General features: G+C 38.1%; 1 protein-coding gene across 3 annotated transcripts in view; it reads left to right on the top strand.

The window, feature by feature from the left end:
• The window catches only part of Naa15-16 (N-alpha-acetyltransferase 15/16), a 386,157-nt gene that overhangs the window by 73,025 nt on the left and 291,477 nt on the right, over window positions 1-21,655 (top strand). For all 3 annotated transcript variants that reach the window (XR_016546872.1, XM_090371833.1, XM_090371822.1), the window contains exon 6: window positions 13,388-13,522. Coding sequence is in view for 2 of the 3 variants with exons in the window: in XM_090371833.1 (XP_090227959.1) it covers window positions 13,388-13,522 (135 nt within the window). In the remaining variant the exon portion in view is untranslated. The remainder of the gene's footprint in view (window positions 1-13,387; window positions 13,523-21,655) is intronic.

Below are 21,655 nucleotides of genomic sequence, written 5' to 3'. Positions count from 1 at the left end.
CAATATCGCCATCTAGATTATTCCAAATATTTAAGAGGTTTGAGAAAACAGAACACTTGGCACCTTATTCCCATATTGGCAGCCATCAGCACCTACTGCAGTTATGCTGTTATTGAAGAGCACATCGGTGAATTGGCCACTCTTCATCAGTAGATGGAGCAGTTGATGCTTATGCAGTTTCATGCCATTCAAGCATTCCAAGTATGATAGTGTAGGTAGCATTAAGGAATGTGTTATGTTGATATTCTTATAAAATAAAATGTGTAATTGCTACTACAAAATTTATTGAAGCAAGAGACATTCATTAGGTTGGGCCTTTGCAAGTATTAAGCATGACAAAAACTGTTTTTCAATATGTTTTTGAGAGATGAAGTTCATGTTTTCCTAATTGGGTGTGGGGGGGGTGAAAAAACCCACAACTGTCACATTTGGGCTTGCACCTTCACGATGGTGGGACTGTTAGTAATCCTGGGTATAACCTCCATGCACAAGTACATGGTGGGTGACCACCCAGGTGTGAACCAACGTAAGCAGGGGTCGAGGTGTGGCGCCCACACCACATGGAGGAACGCCGCCCCTCTATGTTACCAGGCAGTACTAGGTGGTAGATGACTCTCATCAACCGGTGAAATACCACCACTTTGCTTATTGGAGGCTTGAAATGGTGGAACCCATGTTTAGTCTCTAGAGCTAAGTTCCGGTCAACCTTTCCCTATCTCTTCCATCATGCAGTATGATTGATGACTTTTGAGGTTATGATGAACGTCGTGGCGAGATCCAATATTCCTTACATTTCGAGGGTACAGCTCTGAAACGGTGTTCGCAGGCCGGCCGCTAGTTAGTACACCGGACTGAACCTATCGGTAACTCTCTAGGAAGCTTCCTGATCAGCTAGTGTATAATCTTGCTGCCTCTACTCTGCCAGATAGTGACTGGAGGGAGTCCGAGTAGTGTGTATGCGGGGAGCATTGTCGAGGCCACGTTATGTCAAGGATCTGGGTATATTCTTACCACATGAACGCCATATTCAAAAATTTCATTACTTCATACAGCATGTCCCACCTACTTTTCCTTACTATTGAATACACCATGAATTGTCAAACTAATAGAGCAAGCTTATCTGCGAAAAGATCTAAACCTCCCAAGGACTTCCTAATTCATTTCACAAATATACGTGGTCTCAATTCTAATCTCAACGATGTCCATTTCCACTTGCAGTCTGCCAAACCCCATGTACTTTTTCTGACAGAATCTCAGTTATCGGTTGATTCATCTACTGCTCATCTCAGATGCCCAAATTATTCGCTGTATGATTCCTTTCGCCTCAAAGGTGGTACTTGTGCATATGTCCGTTCTGATATTCCCTGTCAGAGACTTGGCAATTTGGAATCTCCTCTCTTTGATCTCTGGCTTAAAATCTCTCTACCTCATTGTGTCAAATTCATCTGTTGTCTCTACCGTTCTCCCAACTCCACTAATCACTTGGAGCTCTTTGACTTCCTCTCTTTGCAACTTGACTTTCTCCAGTCCAACTTTCCTAACAGTGAAGTAATTTTCCTTGGTGATTTTAATGTTCACAACTCCAGCTGGCTTCCGTTTTCTAGTCACACCGACCCAGCAGGTCGAGATGCTGAGGCTTTTGCAATTACTAATGACCTAGCACAGATTGTTCCTTTACCTACTAGAATACCGGACAATCGTAATCATACAGCCAACACGCTTGATCTTTTTCTCACAAACAACCCTTCTAAGTACATGGTTGAAGTGAGAGGTCCTTTAGGCACTTCAGATCACAACTTGGTGATTGTCTCTTCTCCAATGGAACCTTTATCTCATGGCTATTCCCAACCACGTGTTGTTTGGCATTACAAGAATGCAAAATGGGATGACCTGCGAGACTTCTTTTCTTCTTTTCCTTGGTCGGATTACTGTTTCAAAACTTCTGATGTCAACGTTTGCTCAGATCGTGTCAGTGAAATTATTCTTGCAGGAATGGAATCCTTTATCCCACACTTCACTTTAAAATCTCGTCCTTTATCTAAACCTTGGTTTTCCAATAAATGTCCAAGGCTGTCCAAGAGAAGAATGTTGCATATCATAATTGGCTTGTTTCTAATTCTTCAGTTTCATTTTCTGCCTACACCAAAGCTCGCAACAGTTGTAAAGCAGTTATTAACCAGTCCAAACTAGAGTTTGAACAGGCTAAGAGTAGAAAACTTGCTTCTTGCCCTAATGGTAGCCGAGCATTCTGGTCTCTTGCCAAAGCTATTTTGGCTGCAACTTTTGCCCATCTTTGCTCTCACCTCTGTCCAAACCAGATGGTTCTGTTGCCACTTCAGCCAAGGATAAAGCAGACCTGCTAGCATCCCATTTTTCTTCCAGCTCATATATCAATGATCTTGGTAAAACACCTCCCACCATTCCCAACACGCTCCATTCAATGCCTCCTGTGGTCTTCCGTCAAAAGGATATCAGAAGGATTTTGATGAATCTTGATGCTAAGAAAGCTCCAGGTCCTGATGGTATTTCTCCACTTGTTCTCAAAACCTGTGCTCCTGAACTTACTCCTATTCTTTGCTGCCTTTTTTCACTTTCTTATTCCAAAGGTGTTTTTCCTTCTGCTTGGAAATTTGCTCATATCCAGCCAGTTCCTAAAAAGGGTGACAAATCCCTCCCATCCAATTATCGTCCCATTGCAATTACTTCTACTCTTTCTAAAGTAATGGAGAAATCAATTAACCGCCAACTCTTAAACTACCTAGAAACCTTCCGTCTGATCAACGATCACCAGTATGGATTCCGTCAGTGTCGATCCACTGGAGATATTCTGGCTTATGTTACCCATTTATGGACTAATTCAATGGAAAGGTTCGGTGAAACACAAGTAGTTGCTCTTGACATCTCAAAGGCTTTTGATCGTGTTTGGCATAAAGGTCTTCTAAACAAGCTTCCATCTTATGGTTTGCCAACTGTTTTTAGTAATTGGTTATCCAGTTTTCTCTCTGATCGCTCACTGAGGGTGATGGTAGATGGCTCTCTGTCTTCTAACTTCTCCACTAATGCCGGTGTCCCCCAAGGTTCAGTTCTTTCCCCCACTCTTTTCCTCTTGTATATCAATGACCTTCTTCCATTGACTGGAAATCCTATCCATAGTTTTGCCGATGATAGCACATTGCATTCAACTTTCCATTTTGAGAAACCTTGTCCTGCTCAATCAGCTTCAACTTTTCGAAAATCTGCTACCAATTCCTTAAATGCCGATCTTCAGGTAATTCTCCAGTGGGGCAAAGACAACTTAGTTGATTTCAACCCTTCTAAAACTCAGTCTTGTCTTATATCTCGCAAAAAGGATTCTTCTACTCCTATGCTTATCTTAAGTGACACTCCGATTTCTAGGCAAAATGATATATCTCTTTTGGGGATTACCCTGACTTCTAATCTCTCTTGGCACAAGCACATTACAAATATTGCTTCCTCTGCATCTAAAAAACTTGGTTTTCTCTTTCGCTCTCGGCGTTACTTTTCTTCCAAACAGCTGCTCACTCTGTATAAATCGCAAATCGCCCTGCCATGGAATATTGTTCCCATATCTGGGGTGGTGCCCCCAAAACCTCTCTCCGGCTTCTTGATTCCATTCAGAAGAGGGCAGTTAGGTTAATTAATGATTCATCTCTAACAGAGTCTCTCCACTCGCTTTCTCATAGACGCACTGTTTCTGCTGCATGCCTCTTCTACAGATACTTCCATGGGCACTGTTCTTCTGAATTGACTTCTATAATTCCTGCTCTCTCTTTCAAAACAGTCCGAACACGTGCCGCCACCAGCCAACATCCATTTACTGTCCAACTTCAAACCCACAGAACCAACTTTTCATCTTCCTCATTTATTCATTCAACTGCCGTTTTCTGGAACAACCTTCCTTCATACGTATTTCCTGAAAATTACAATCTACAGAAGTTCAAGTCCAATGTCAACAAATATCTTCTTTCGTCTTCTTAACCTCAAACCCAAGCACGGTACTAAGTACTATAGGTTCTAATACCTCTCGTGTTTGGGGTTCACATAAAAAAAAAAAAAAAAAAAACTCTCTCATGCTTATATTGCATTGCAGGAACTAAAGGTAGTAGTAGTACTGTGGTGATTTTATTACATTGTTCATCACTAGGCTTATTTTCTTTGAGAAACGTTTTGCCACTGGTTTGAAGATCTACGGATTTTTCAACAGATATGTCAATATTTAATGCCAGCTATCATCCTAGCTTTCAGGAAAGGAAGTGCAGTTGACACCATATAATTCATGTATGATAGCATATCTCTTGTATGGCCAGTAAAACAATTACTCATGTCAACCTTTAGTGCAGACCACCTATTTGGTATTCATTGTCCACATGAATGATTCTCTAGATCCACAGATTTGTCATAAGCTGATTTTTGGTTATGGCGCTACCTGAAGTCTGTTGTTTACAAAGGTAATCTAACATCTCTGCCCATGCCATATGCCAAGTTGTAGCAATTCCAGTGGATATGGTATTTTACACTGAGTAGAGTAATACTACATCTGCACTTATCACTGGAATGTGGTGGTGGACAGTAAGAGTTGGTGCTGTAAATATGTTATAGATTTTGTCTCATTGACTCTACTTTATGCATTAGCATTCTCTTCCAGCGATATTTGGAACCAAAAAAAATACCATAACTTGTTCTGCATTCCTCTCCAACTAATAGTTCTTCCATTATTAATTTTTTATTTTGTGTCAGACGTTTTGAACATCCTATAATCGTTTCTTGTTTAAAATGTGTAGAACATTAAACAATGTCTTAAAATCAATCAAGACCAAATTCTCCAGAAATTGAAGTTGGAAGGTTGTAGCAGCATCTCTTGTTGTTGTTGTTGTTGTTGTGTTGCCTTTAACTCCTTTGTGTACGGCGCCTCCGTAGCCAGGTGGGCAGGAGTAGCAGTGCATAGTACATGCTTCTTGATTAGACCGGGGTTCAAGCCCGTGACGACCAAATACGGAGGATGCGGAAAGGTCAGGGAATGACCACCGCATATCCCCAGAGCAATATGGCCTTAGTTGTTAATGCTCCTAAAAAAAATAAAAAATAATAATAACAACTCCTTTGTAGAATGAAATGATTGTTTAGTGATGCGAAGGCAAAGGTATTGTGTTATGAAACCAAAAGTAGTAAAATTATTGTGGAGCAGATTGTTTTCATCATTTTTTTTTTTAAAACTAAAGTAGTGGTAAAATAAAATTACGGCTTTCTCAGAGCGAATTGTAACAGGTTTAATAATATACATAGAAATATATAAACATACAAAGCTTTCGGTTGGTTAGACAACCTTCTTCAGTTGAAACAAAACATAAAATGACAGTTAGAATGGAGGCGTGTACTGCCAATCTGGTACGTGAAGCGCGTGGCTAATTGTTTGAGGTTGAAGTCTGTGGCTGTGACGTATGTGGACGTGGCCAGCGCTTGTCAATGGACAGGACTATTGCTTCGGTGATAGGGTAGACTTGACAACCACTGTTCCTGTTCATTGAGGTATTGCAGCATTTGATGTTTAACGATTCCAACCAGGCGCGGCGCAGATAATGGCGGGACTTATCCACAATCACGACATCGTGGTGTGGGTCAATGCCGTGGTGGGTTGCCCAGACGTGCTCAGCAATAGCTGAGTGCTCCACATCCGCCAAAGGGATCGCCCTCTTGTGTTCGGAAAGGCGTTTTTCGAGCCGCCTTCCGGTTTCACCGAAGTAGCAGCTAGTGCAGTCACGGCAAGAGATGCGGTAGACCAACCCGCTCTGCAGTAGGGTGGGGACAGGTGTTTTTACGTTGGAAATGAGGGATCGTAGTTTTCTCCCTGGGAGCTGGAGGTACTTTATCCCATGCGATTTTAAAATCCTACAGACCTGTTGTGATATGTTTGGGTAGTATGGGATAAAGGCGCTCGTGGTTGAGTCACCACTTTGGATGTTTCTGTTGGTCGCTACGTGGTTGCGTGCCTGTAGGTCACACCTGTCAAGGGTATTGATGGGATAGCCACACCTCGCAAGGTCCGCTTTGACTCTAGCGATTTCTGTGCGCCTCTCACTTACAGAGCTAGAGTGTGTCCAGGAGCGAGTTAGCAAGGTTCGCGCAGTGGCAAGAAGATGACTACGTGCGTGTGCTGACCGGAAGTTGGTAAATTGGCCAGCACACATAGGTTTACGATAGACTGTCGTCTTCAAGCATGTGCCCTCACGCCAGGCAAGGGTGTCTAGGTATGGTATGGTGTTGTTCGACTCTAGCTCGATCGTGAATTTTATGAAAGGTGACAGAGAGTTGAGGTGGGCTAAGATTCGTTGACCTGAATCTCTGGGGATAACTACGAACACATCGTCCACATAGCGACACCAAAAGGCAATGGGATCTGGTAAGTTTGTAAATGCACGACCCTCTAACTCCTCCATCGCTATGTTTGCCGTGACCGAACTAACTGGGGAACCCATGGCTGCACCATGCACTTGCTGGTAAACGGAGTCGTCAAACATGATAGCACCACCTGTTAAGCACAGTCTGAGGGCGGTGGAGATATCGTCTGGTGTCAGTTTGGTTCTGCTGCCAAGGGTTTCATCACTGTCCAAGAGTTGTTTCGCATGAGTGATGGCAAGTTCCACTGGGATGGAGGTAAAAAGTGATACTACATCAAACAATGCCATAACCTGATCTTGTGAGATGGACATAGTACGGATCCTTTCTGTACTATGTCCATTTTTTTTTTTTTGTTCTTTAGGAAACTGGACATCCGTATATTACTCTAGAATAGTGATGGCCAACTGGCAACCCATAGGCTTGAACTGGCTCTTGAAATATTTCTATCAGGCCTATGGCTGAGGTGATCAGATTCTGTGTAGATTGCAGGGGTTAATGTTTTAATTTTTTGTGCTGATACTTCATATTAAGGTTTAGCCCCTTAACTGTAAAAGGGGGAGAGTTTGCCTGAACAGATAAGGGAACTCTTGCTGCTCTAGAAATCAACTCATTTCTCACAAAAATGTCCATTAATGCTCTTAAACATTTATCCAAATACCATATGTCTGAATAAGATGCATAGCCCCATTTTTTACAAGCCAAATTTAAATTTAAAGAAAAAATATTAATAATTCACAGTGTCTTCCTTTTTAAAACAATGTAGCAGCAATATTCTGCTATCAGCAGTGCTACATAACTTACTGAATTCATTGTTTCTTTTTTTCACCAATTCTTTTAATCATATCTTTTTCATCTTGATTACTGTCCAGTTGTATATCACATGACTGCAATAAAACATTGAAGTTATAAACTTTTCTGGCTGTAGTAGCTGTGTTGAATATAAACAGAAATTTATTTATTTATTTTTTAAACATATGATACTCTGTAAATATGGTCACTTCTCAGTGGCATCAAGTTAAAGGTTGTGAAAAGCCTACAACCAATTCTGCTTTGCAATATTCTTCAAGTATCTGCTATAATTTTTACTCATGGCTTATTTTTTCCTCTGATCAATTTCCAATTTTTTTTTAGTTCTTTCACAATTTTACTTTTAACTCTCAGTAAAAGAACACAATTGTCTGATTTGTTTCTATTTATTTTCACATGTAGCTGGTTTTTACACATTTCCGATTTGTGATATGATATATATAAATTCCATTTCTGCTGAAATTTGATAATTCGTCTCATTTTCTAGTGTCAGAAACATAGGAATGTATTGCTAAACCATTGACAGGGAATATTGGTTTCTTGACATACACTGCCCTACCACTAATATCCAGACACCTGCATATCTATAAATAACCTTTATTTACAATAAAACTAATAATATGTGCTGAAGCCTTTAGTCTTTATGATAGCCTCTAGTTTCCATGGAACACTCTCCACTAGTTTTTTGTAAGTGCTCTTTGATAATTTCTGCCATTCATCCTTCAAAGCGGTGACCACTTCAGCTCTGAGTTTGGGGCAGTCTCTCCTCACACATACCCATTGATCCAGTTGATCCAAGAGGTTTTCTGTAAGATTGAAGTCTGGGTTCTGGGCTGCATAGTCCAACTTTTTTAATGTTGATTTTAAATGTCACAACATGAGTGTTATGGCATGAAGCATTGTCCTGCTGATACAGGTATGGGCCTTCCCCAAAGTGCCGCCACAGCATACTCTTTTTGATGAGTCCAAAGAGTGCATCATCACTCTTTGGAGTGATGACTCACTCATTGCTCCAAAGAACTGCTTTCTTTTGGTACAATGTGGTCTATTACTGATGTGCTTAAAAACCCATAAGCCATATAACCAAGTAGCACAATGCTTTTTCTTGATGTTGAGCCTGAGTTTCCTCTGGATTACTGACTTAGAACTGTTTAGAAGAACACTGCTCATGAAAAAATCTGTGGAAAAGGCATGCAGCCGAAACTGAACTACACAATAGAAAATGGAATGAGTTTGTAAGAAATGGATCATTAATTAATGTGACTACTCCCTTTTGGATACAGTTGAGAATTTACAAATGTTATAGGGTACCATCACAGATGTGGGAATATTCCATGATAGGGTGAAATTGTGATTTATACAACAAAATTAACATTTGTTTAGAAGAAAAGTTTTTCTTCTAAACAAATGTTATTTTTTTTTAATGCGGAGGAAGCAGGCAGATAAGTTCTTGTCTGTAAGTCTGAGTATTGTTGAAGATACACATGAGAACAGCAAACTTTTTTTGTGAGTAATAAAAGAAGGGCTTAGAAGGATTGAAGTTAGCCAGGTTTTCTTCTTCCTAATGGGGAATTAATTTATTAGCTGCACCAACCACATCACCTCTTTTAGCACCCAGGACAGCATGTCATCAGGGCATAGGCTCTACAAGATGCTGGCCCATGCAGATTCGTTCACATTCTGCATTTACCTCAAATAGATGGTGGCAGATCCCTGCTGCCAACAAAACCATTTATGAACAGTCTATGCCTTGTGAGCACGAAAGGATGGTTGGTAATAGCGTTCAAGTAAGGATGTGGCATTCCAGTGCTGATCATCCAGTAAGAGGTGAACTAATGTGTGCCACAAAAATTACCCTCCCCCACTGTCACGCTTCCACCATCAAGTGTTGATGCCAGCACAATAGGTCTGTTGATTCTTGCAGCTGTAGCCATATCCCATTGTTTGTGCTGTCACTATGGAACAACTGGAACCAGGATTCACTGGACCAGACAAGCCTTTTCCACATCAGGTGTCCAATATTGGTGTTCCTGTACCTACTGTTCTGGCATGGTCATCTCTTGGTATACCTCATTAGTGACAGGGTCTGAGGCATTGTGTGTTCTGATATACCTCTTTATACATCACTGTTGTACTGTGTTGTCATTTGGCTCATTTGTGACCCATCAGTTAGACAGCATAATTCTTTTGAGCCTCTGATAGTTTCTTAGGTTAACAAGCTGCCTCTAGAGCTCATTGGCTCGGTGTGTTTTGCTTGTTAGACCATTCTCAGTATACTCCAGGCACTATTGTACTTGATAGTTTATGTCAACTGTTGTCTGCTCTACAGGGTAAGCACACAAAGTCTGGTACCGTTCTAATTAAAGGTGGGAGCTTACCCTGTGTGGGCAGTGATGCCAAAATCATTTCACTGAGGACACTTTGGAGGAATCTTGTGAGGATGGACTTTGGACATCATTGCCTACTTCGAATGGCTGTACTTCATTCTCTGTACAATACTATGAATTGTATCTGTAATATTGTATGTATGGTATTGTAAATATGCAGTGAAGTCACCCAAATTTGGCAGGAACTGCCTGATAAAATAAAAAAAACCTCCAATTGGAGTAGCACACAGCATACTGGCTTGTAATCTGTGCAGATCTTGCAGGCTGTGCATTAGAACAGATCAATATTTATTAGCAGAGGCGACATAGGATGTGGGCACTGTTCTGATTACTGGTGGGAGTCTGCTCTGCTCTGCTCTGCTCTAGTTGCATTAACCTAGTTGCATCTCCTTTGTTGAGTTGTGCACTGCCAAGAGTTTCAGCTTGGACTATATTCTGTTTTTGTGATCATATATACTTGATGGACTTAATTTGGTTTTTCTGGACTTGCTGCTAATGATGTTTACAGTCTGCCAAGCACCTCATGTGGAGAGGACATCTTTGGCGAACCCATCACTTCTTTTGGACTTCAAAGTCAGCTAACCTGGATTCTTCTTTCTGAGGACATTGTCATTAAGTTTGAACTTCATCAGTGTGCCTGTTTTATAATTGATGGATTGATGGCATTTTAGTGAGCTTCCTATCTAACGGGGTTGTAGTTCTTGAGCATCTTTTACTGGACTGGACTAACTGAAGCTATGTTTTAAATATATGTATTTATGTATATTGTATAAGTGGATTTGTGTATCTGTCTCTAAGTACAGTATTGTATGATATGGCAGGGATGCCAGTTTTTGGCAAGATCACCTAGTATAATATATAAAAAAAATATATATATATATCATATCCAGCTTGTCTTGTGCTGACTATTTGTATGACTATTATACTGCACTTTAGTCATTTAGGTCACAATGTTGGCTGGCCCATTCTCTTGCTGAATTGCATGCACAGTCTTTCTGTATTTGATTACATGCTTTTCAAGTGTTATGTGGGGAAATGTTTAGAGTGGATTGCAGGAAGTTTTATTTTAGCCAGCGAGTTATAAATTACTGGAATAAGTTTCCTACATGGGTTGTAGAGGCTGACAGTTTGGGGAAATTCAAAGGGCAGCTGGATAATTACCTATGAGAGGAGGGAAATGTTTAGGTTGTCCATTTCCTTTTCTCTTATTTATTAATTATTATTATTATATTTTTATTTTCTTCTTATTATTATTATTTTATTCTTATCATTTTATTTTATTTATTTTTTTGTTATTTTTTTTTTTTTTGGCTGGTGCAGCATAAACAATAGGCTTCCTTGCCATTGCTAATACTAATATAACCTGGTATGTATACTTTGACACTGTTTCTGATGGAGTAGTTGATTCCTTGAATTATGGAGGCTGTACTTAATAAACTGGCCACTGATTATATATTAATTATTCTGTCTCTGTACAATTATGCACAAGTATGTATTCATTCATGCACACAAGTACAGCCACTCCCCAATTAACGTAAGGGTTGAGTTCCGCAGAACGCTACCTAAGTCGAATTTTACGTAAGTCGGAATTATGTGCACTGAATTTGATAGAAGCAAAAAATAAATGTTCAATGAACATGTAAATAGAATTATTTATTCAATTTTTTTATCTCATGCACAGGAAAAATTACAAAAGTGTACAAAATTACAAAAATTTCAAAATTATAAAATTACAAAAAAAAGAGAGGAGACGCATAATGTCAGCAAGTTTTACCTTTCAAGCATCGTTGCCTGAATTAACTCTCTGGTTGATAATCATACAGCTGCAGAAGTTGAGGGCTGTGGAGATTTAGAAGGGGTTTTTTCCAGCACATCACAAAATTTCTCTGCAGCTGCAAAATCTACACTGGCGACTTCACCGCATACTTTAATGTTTTGGAAACCAGTGCGATGCTTGAAACTGTTAAACCACCCATTGCTTGCCACGAACGTGGCTTGGGGTTCACCGTACTTATCCTTAATATCTTCATAAATACTTCTTGATTTTGCTTGAATGGCCATTGGATCCAGGGGCACTTGCTTCTGAATCTGATTTTCCATCCATATTATTAATAGCTTTTCCATCTTCAGTATAGCACCTGAGTGCTGTTTTGTGATTACTGTTGATACTAATTGCGTTGATCCTTTAACATGTTCTTTTATAATGCACACTGTCCCTTAAAATAGTATTCACGGTTGAAGCAGTGAGACCTAATTCGGTGCAATAGATGACAAACTTTGTCCTGCTTCGTACTTCTTAATTAATCATCTTCGTTTCACATCTGGTGAATATGAGCTTGGTACACCCAGTGTCCTGAGCTGGATATCATCATTCTTCTCTTTCTTGATGATTCCTTTCTACCTCTCTCTCTTTCAGGGTAATTCAGAATTTTTTTTTGGCTGGTGCAGCATAAGCCTCAGGCTTCCTCGCACCATATGGCTAATAATAATAATTTTGCTTCCTAGCACTGCCAGCACTTGCACTTTCCGTTAGTCCCTTTCCCATCACCATTGTAATAAGTAAATAGGAACAAAGAGAAAATTCTGAAAATTTACTTTTTTTTTTTTATATGATTGAAGATTTCAGTGAAGGGGAACTCATTTCACCAGAATACCATAATGTAAAAACTCGCAGAATTCCAGTTATCGGTATTATTGCAAATGCAATAAGATCGAAATTACTATCCATTTATAATAGATTTCGCTAACAGAAAAGCCCAATAAACTAGAAAGTGCAAATTGTTTTATGATAGTGACCTCCGGAAATGTGTTTTATAAATATATCACAAAGGCGTTCAAAATTGATTCTTATAACGGAACATGTCAAAATGACGAAAGTGTAGTGCAATTTCCATTATAAAAATGACCTTTTAGAGAGATAAATAGCTTAGTTATATAGCGAAAATTTCAACTTCCAAAGTCTTGGAACAAATTACCAAAAAAAACCCCAGTGTTTATTAGGTTCACATTACGATATTTTCATGATACCTCTACAGGAGGCCGACCGGGCTAGCCGAGTGGGTAAAGTACCTGCCCGGCAACCCAAAGGTCGCGGGTTCGATTCCCGCCTCGGGCTTGGATCAAAGTACTGCAAAAACCTTGGGAGGTGCAATATGGCCACAGAAGCCGATGCGCCAACAACTACCAAATCAATCAAAAAATCACCTCTACAGGACGTAGAGGTATCATGAAAATGCATCCTGTAGGAATAAATGTAGAGATACCTCTATATTTATTCCTACAGGATGCAAAATATGTTTCCATGATTTTCTTAAGTTTGCATTAGCCAGCTAAATCTTATGTAAACATAAGATTTAACTGGCTAAATCTTATGTTTAAGATTTAGCCAGCTAAATCTTAAACTGGATTTAAGGTTTTGTAAAATTTCTGTAAAATGTACATTTTATTTATGTCTTCATTTTAAATATCTATCTGTATAACATACGTTTTTCTAGGTCTGGCCAAGAAAGATTTTTATTCCCATCAATTAATTTGATTGCAATAAATGTTAATCTAATCTGTTGCACTTTTCATTGTAGAAATTAATTTTTAAATTTTTATAAAATTTGTTACTTGACATACCTAAATAATACAAACTAAATATATATGGCAAAACTTGCTTTTACAAAACAGACAAAAGTGGTGTTTATTATTTTTTCATTTAAGATACTATTGAAGATGCAACATAAAGTGTGCTTTCATTTAATTTTTGTAATATGATTTGAATTGTATTTTAGGATACAAGGTACCAACTCTTCATTTTAAGGCCTACACAGAGGGCGTCATGGATAGGTTTTGCAATGGCATACCACTTGTTGAAAGATTACGATATGGCCTTAAAAATACTTGAAGAGTTCCGAAAAACACAGACTGTGAGTATATGTTTTTATTTACCTTTTGATTTATTCCTTTAAACTTATTGCCAAAGTTTTTATATTACTTCACTGATCATTTTTACTTCCTAGACATTTAAACCCAGTTATTTGAAGGGGTTTTTTTTTTTTTTTTTTTTTGCATATAATTACATTGTAACATTGTAGTGCTCATGCAGACCTCCTGGGTGCTGCTTAAAAATACTGATTTGTCATTAATTGTTGGTTCAAGGTTAGTGGCTGAAACTTTCTTTACTTTCCTAAACATAGACACAGTTTTACTTAAGTAGTTTTGGAAATGAAAGTTATTGTTTGCTTGGAACTATACATGAAAAGAACCTGTCGAGTGCTGTGTGACCATTTTTGTGTTTCTTCTTGCCTTTTGCTTTGTGCTGCTATTTTCAATTTCAGTGTAATATAAACAAGTACAGTGAAACCTGTCATGTTGACACCAACATTTGCATTGAAATGTAGCCAACTTATAGAAAATAGCATGAACAATGGCTTACAACTTCACATTCTTAAAATTTCCTATTTTTGTGCCCTTCAATGACTGCATACATAACTTCGTACATTCTTATAACGGAACATGTCAAAATGACGAAAGTGTAGTGCAATTTCCATTATAAAAATGACCTTTTAGAGAGATAAATTTTTATTTTATCTCTCTAAAAGGTCATATTTTTGATAAAAGGTCATATTTTTTGATAAAATTATAAATTTTATCAAAAAAATTTAAATTTTTTTGATAAAATTGTAAAGGTACTTTCTGTATAATTTTTAATAGTGAAGTCGAATGAAGGAACAATAAGTATAAGTTTTTATTTTCGTTCCCATACAAACTATGTTGGATAATAACCTGTGGCGTAACTAGAATCTCGGTAAATAACTAGAGTCAGCATTTCATTTTCTGCTTTAAAAATTCTGAAGAAATATTCAACATGTGTTTGAGACAGGTGAACTACATCGAAACACTTCAGAGAAACCCCCCACAATGTTCAAGCCACGTGGACTGTGTCCCATTGGCTATTTCTTCGGAGAATTACACTGTAGTCCTTTGTCTCTACATCCTTTCCTTCCTTTCTTTTTGGATTGTAGAGTCAATTCAGTTTTGTTTGAGAGCAAAGTGGGAACTTTTGTTTGCATTTTATATGTAATAATTGTTACACGTCAGGTTATTGTGGTGAAGTTGAAATTCACATTGTCCTACCATTTTCAGCAAATTCGCATCAAACTTATTGTGTGCACACTTCATTCGCATGTCCTCCTGAGGTATGACAGCATCTCTTGTAACCTAACCCTGTGAAGTTCTTTACAGAAAATTTCATTTTGACCATTATCATGGTGCTGCCTAAGAGAATAAGTGAAAATTTTGGCATATCAGGGATACAGTAGCAATATTTTATTAGTCATTCCTAAGTTATGTAAAACTCGACTTATGTAAGAAGTCCTGGAATGCATCTCTTACATACGTTGGGGACAGACTGTATTGTGGTGTGCTACTTTTGCCATTGTGTTAAGATTTTTTGAAGCACTATTTTGTTTCTGACCCTGTGACTACTGGGAAAACTACATATTTAATGCCAAATATCAATGAGTTTCCGAAAAAGTTGTTGTTGTTGTTATTTGGTTTTTTAGGAGCATTAGCAACTAAGGCCATATTGCTCCGGGGATATGCGGTGGTCATTCCCTGACCTTTCCGCATCTTCTGTATTTGGTGGTGACGGGCTCAAACCCCGGTCTAATCAAGAAGTGTGTGCTACGCATTGCTGCTCCTTCCCACCTGGCTACGGAGGCGCCTTCTGAAAAAGTCTCCGAAAGTTGGCTGCAACTGAACAGATGAAAACAACAACATCAGTGAGTCTGAAGTGATTGGAAAAGAGATACATTAAAACTTTAATGATAAATCAAATGTACAGAAACAGTATGATAATTTGAATAATGAGAATGCACCATTTGTAGGACTGTTAACTAAATTCTACAATATAAAATTAATGTGGACTCACCAACATCAGAATTCTTCATTCACAGGAACATAGTCACTGATTTTAGTCTATTTTAGTAGCATCTTGGCTTATTTATCTTATTTTAGCAGCAACTCAGTGTGTTTCAGTATTATCATATAAAGAAAGAAGATCACTCATGAACTAAGGTTGGCAGGCTGAAGATTACTTCATTGTTACCCATAGTACAGCATTTTTGTGGATTGGTGGTGTGCTAATATGTTCATTATGCACTATGCCTTTATTATTGTGATAACTCATTTTTATCACACAGTTCTTGGATGGGAGTGTTCCTTCAGTTTCCTGAAAAATTTCATCAGGAATGTATTCAGGTGTTGATAGACACCTCTTCATGGATAATATATGCTTTATCAACGTTTACCATCTTTTTTACAGAGGCCACATCCTTCTAAATACTCAGTGGAAGAGAACAAATCACTTCAGCAAGACCTTCCTTCCTTCCTTCCATCATCTTCTACTACTTGATAAAAACCTGTTGTTGGAAGCTCTTCACAGTGGTTTCTCATGATCTCCCTGTCACTAACTAACCATCAAATTGCATTAAGCACAGATACTCGTTTGTTAAATTCAACTTTTGTATAGCAGTTGAATACAAGATATACAATCTTCTTGTAATGATGTTTTAACAACTCATTATACCCTCATCTAGTGGCTGAACTTCAGATTTCAGAGTTGGCAGAAGGAATTTGATTGTTATATTGCATATTACTTTTGTTCCATGATGACTAGTAGCATGATCAACAATCAGCAGAATCTTCTGATTTTATTTATTTATCAGCTAGTTCACAGTTTTAAGCCATTCTTCAAATACTGTTTTAGCCATCCATGCTTCCTTATTGGGCACCAATTAAGAGGGAGGTGTTGGTGTTCATGTGTGTTTTTGACAGAAAAAGACATATGAACACCAACACTAAAGCGTATCAACAATCACTAATGGTATCAACTTTTCTTGTAGCTCTATATATAACACAAAAGTAATCATTCTGTGACAAGTTTCCTGCCTGTACATGCATCTCCTTTCTGAACTGAACTTTTTCTAGGAATTTATTGATAAAATTGCTCTAAAATGAATGTTATAGAATAAAATGAATGTTAATTGCAACAAATGGAAACTATATATATCTTATTATGAAGCCCATTATTTTAAATTTCTAAAAAGCACAACTGACTTACCTTCCCCCTTTCCCATTTTCCATTCCTTATTTTTCTACTGTTGAGTGGTGTCATTCCATTGTGTTCAGTGTCATATGATTACATTCCTATCTTTATAGCTGACCATGAGTTGTGTTAGTGAGTTGATTTTATTTTATACTTTTTAATGAATGTTGATTATTTTTCTGATGAGTCAGTGTGCTAATATTATAGATTAATAAGAATTAGGACCCTGTGCATAATTATCCCATGATGTAACTGTATTACATCAAGAGATGACTGGTGTTTAGTTCAGATTACCAAAAATCAAAATATTTAAAAGGCTGAATAGGTCAAAATTTTGACTACTTGAAATGTAGTCAACCACCAGTACCTGTTATAACATAGTGCAGATACGTTGATAACATCTTCACTGTCATCCCATGTGGCTCTGAAACAACATTGCTAGAATATCTCAATTCCTTGTCTGTGTTCATCCAGTTCACTCTAGAGTTTGGGGTTAACGGATCTCTCCCATTCCTGGATGTCCTAGTAAAACGTGTGGGCCCATATCTAGAAACCTCAGTATACTGTAAGCCTATGTGGTGTGGACAGTTCACAAACTACAGATCCGACCATGATCCCAGTCATCACAACAGCACTGTCCGCACTCTATTCTCCAGAGCTTGGAGCCATTCCAGCACAGATGAAGCTAGGCGCAACGAGATTTCTAGAGTGAGGACAGACTTAATCAATTGTGGCTACCCAACACACATATTAGGCAAGTGCTTATTGCAAGCACAGGAGCTCACAGTCCACCTGAGACCACCACCAACTCAGGCCAATACACCTACTGCCTACATTCCCTATTATTTAGGCATGTCGGGCCAGATCTCGAAAATCCTCAGAGAATACCGCATAAAATGCGTGCAGTTGCCTGGTAGAAGCTTACATTCTCTAGTTTCCAGTGTAAAGACCCCTGTCACCCCTCTCTTACGCAGCAGTGTAATATACCGCATAGCCTGCTAAGACTGTGACAGCTGCTACATAGGAGAGACTTTGAGACGTCTTCAAGACCACCTTGCAGAACACGACAGAGCGATTCGCCTTGCTGAGACCGACCAGTCTGCAATCACAGAACACTTCTGGTCCACCCACCACGACCTCAATCCCAAGCGGGACTATGAAATAATTGACCACTCCCGACACTTTCGCCACTGCCTCTTCTTAGAGTCACTCGATATATTGGGTAATTCGAGAGCCATGAACCACTGCAAAGGCATGAGACTACACCCCATCTTAGAGACAACCGCTTTATGTCTAGACAAGCGCTGGAGAAAAACTGTGCATGTCCATGCAGCAACAATGAACACCAGTTTAATGATTGAATGACCTACCTTGTGCCCTTGCACGCCTCACAGCACGCATAACTGTGTCCATTAGAATAATTAAGTTTCAATTTTTCTTTTGAAAAAGAGGCACGACTTGTCTCGAAAGTTACAGTATCTATTTGTAATTAAATTATTTTACTGGCTAACACTTTATCATCATTTACCATGGATCCCAGTACAACAGGCCCATTTGTTCTCATAATATTTTATTCTGCCTATGGGAAACATTTTTAAACTGAGGATTTCTAATTGCTTAACATTCTGTTCGTTAAACTCATTACCAAGTTGAAAGGATGAGCTCCTTTGGAGTTTCAACATACCTTAATTGTTATAATTGTGACCTTAAAAGGTCACACTTATAATAAGACACAGCAAGTATTCTTAACTGTTCACAACCATCAGGACTTAACGCTTAACGTGGTCTACGTATCCAATTATGGATATCAATGAAAACAATTGTATGTCACTTCCATTATATCAAAATGTTTCTACTAAAAATGTTTTATTGCTGAAAGCCTCAGACTACGGAAAATTCACTAATTGAACAAGTTAGTGCCAAGCATCATTTTGGTTTGTAGTAAATCACCGAAGTAGATGAAATGGCATCGTTTCTGTTATATCTCATATTGTGAGTGCCTTCACAATGATTTGCCCTGATATTGCACTACATCCAATAAGCATCACTTCTCAATGGAGAAGACAAATGTTACTTATTCTTGGCAGATACCACTACCCAGGGGTTCTGGGGTGATAGTATCTGTGGCACTCACAATATGAGATATAACAAAACGATGCCACTTCAGTGGTTTACTATGAACTAAAATGATGCTTGACAATAACTTATTTGATTATCAAATGTTTATATTGTTTAATATTTTTTTAATATTAAAAATAAGTAATTTCTATATTTGAAAAACATATTAAGTGGGAAAATGTCATTATAATAATAGTGTGTATTCTTTATCACAAACTTTTTATGCAGGAAAACTTTTTACCCAGGAAACTTCTTATAGGGAAAATACTACATTACAATATACAGAATTGAAATTGGGACTTAAGAAACCAAATGTAGTACAGGGGAAAACTTCTTATGCAGGAATTTCTTATCCGGGTTCTACTGTATAATATTAAATATTCAGTCAAAATTTTCTGACAAATTTTTTTTGATAAGTTTTATAAGTTATTATCCAAGCTTTCATTACAACAGTTTGGATATATCACCAACCAAATATTATTATCTGCTCTATTATTATTTGATGTGGTCAATCACTACTAAAAAGTAAGAAAAGTTTATACCTTGAAGGGACTATAAACCTTTTCTGCATAAAAGGCCACTGTGCCATTAAAACTATAATAGAAGCATTCAAGTATGATCACAGTTCTTCATGGTTCTTATGTAACTAATAGACATGTAAAAAACATATTTTGTTGGTTATACATCCACATCTTTGTTATGAATCTTTAGCACAATATACTTGTCTGTAGAGGATTGCAGGTGGTGTATAGTGTTCACTGTCAAGTGGCACTGGGGGTCCCCTCCCAACTCTGTGTTGGAGTACAAACTCTGTAAAGGCCAGAGATAGTTTTAGTGTAGTGTTCAGTTCTGTTGGTATGTTCCTCTGGCCACTCACACCAGGGTTGCCATCCTTCATCACGAGGTGGGCCAGGTTGTGGGGTATGAAAAGTTCTCTGGCTGAGGCAAACCCTGGCATCATCAGAGCTTGCCAGAGAGGGCCCCTAAAAAAAAACAAAAAAAAAAAAAACCCAGAAGTTTTTATTGGAAAGGAGTGCAGGACAGGAGAGACAGTTGAGGAGGGAAGGAACAGATGAAGTAAAGGTGGATTAGAAGAAGGCTCCCACCTGGGGGACAAAGGGGTACACCTGTGGAAGGAGCTCATCCTCCATGGGGGGGGGCTGTTAAGAGCAGAGAAAGTTTTGTAGTGGTCCACCATGCGAAAAGGTTGGGGTGGGAGTTGGTGGGGGAAACAGCTATTACAGGGAAGTAAAGTCATAGGTCCAGGGTGCCCTGTGTGGGGGAGGAGTTTGCACCGTAAACGTACAGTACTTATCTGTTTTGAATCCCACACTGGCCAGGCCAGCTGAAGCCAGTGTTTGCAAATTCCGCACTGTGCCCCAGGAGAAAGGGGTTTTCCAATAGGTTGTCACTCCTACGGTCTAATTGGAGGGGACCTGTGAGAACAAAACATACTCTAATCTGGAGTGGGCAACCTTTTTAAATTGTAGGTCAAATAAAATGTCTGTGAGGTATGCATGGGCGAAATTTTTTTTTTTATAGCTTCCCACGATTTTTAGGGTTGATTAAAGTGATGTATAATGAAAAAATTCTCATAAACAGTTTTATGTTATTTATTGTAATATTTATACATACACATTCATTTTATTAATAAGAAAAATAATTTCAATCCTTCTGAAACTCAGCCCTGTCTTATATTTCGCAAAACGGATTCTACCCTACCATGGAATATTGTTCCACCACACATCTGGGGTGGTGCCCCCATAACCTCTCTCAGGCTTTTAGATTCCATTCAAAAGAGGGCAGTTACGTTAATTAATGATTCATCTCTAAAAGAATCTCTGAACTCTCTGTCTTATAGACATTCTGTTTCTGCTGCATGCCTCTTCTATAGATACTTCCATGGTCACTCTTCTTCTGAATTGGCTTCTATAATTCCCACTCTCTCTTCCAAAGCAGTTCGGACATGTGCCGCAACCAGTCAACAGCCTTTTACTGTCCAACTTCAAACTCACAGAAACAACTTTTCTTCTTCCTCATTTATTTTTCAACTCCTGTTTTTCTGGAACAATCTACAGAAACTCAAGTCTTTTTTCTCTTTTCAACCTTCAGCCCATGCACAGTACTAAGTACTGTAAGTTCTAATACCTCTCATGTTTCGGGTTATCATAAAAAAATAATAATAAAATAGAGTAAAAGTTTTACTTTGTTAGATATGTCATAATGTTTTATAGCATTTTTTTTTTTTTTTAACAGTGTCTTTTAGTAATAATAAGGATTTAGTGTTTAGGAAGACATATGCAAGTTTTAGTTTCAGAAATCTGAAAAGTTAACATTTGTTTTGTGTAGTGTATGCAGATGTGATTTTTCACTTTTAAGTAGCAAGAAACACTGTAATCAGACATTTGTAAACCAGTAAGAATAAGAACAATGTAGTGTATGGGTGTATATATAGAAAAAAAACACAAAAAAAGTATTTTAATGGGAAACATTTGAATAAAAAAATCTCTATTCATGGCTGCATTATTTTCTAAAACTGGAGTTCTGCAATAAATACAAGGGATCACTTAGGTTATAAATTTAAAATAATAATAATTTGTTTTATAATTAAGGTATTTTATTTTTACAGTGCATATAATTATACGAACTAGGGAAAAAAATTTCTGTGAAAAAAAACTCTGTTCACAGCCATAGTAAAGCATTTCTAAAAATGAAGAAATGATTAGTGTCGATTTAGGATAAAATTAAAGTTAAAATTATTTTAAGATTAAGGTATTATACTTTTATAATGCATACTAGGGGGCTCTGTGCCCTGCTCACCAACTCCTGTGCA

The sequence above is a fragment of the Mastigoproctus giganteus genome, chromosome 1 (assembly GCF_048544385.1).
Source record: "Mastigoproctus giganteus isolate SK-2022 chromosome 1, ASM4854438v1, whole genome shotgun sequence".
NCBI classification, from domain to species: domain Eukaryota; kingdom Metazoa; phylum Arthropoda; class Arachnida; order Uropygi; family Thelyphonidae; genus Mastigoproctus; species Mastigoproctus giganteus.
This window is presented reverse-complemented; position numbering and strand designations above follow the sequence as displayed.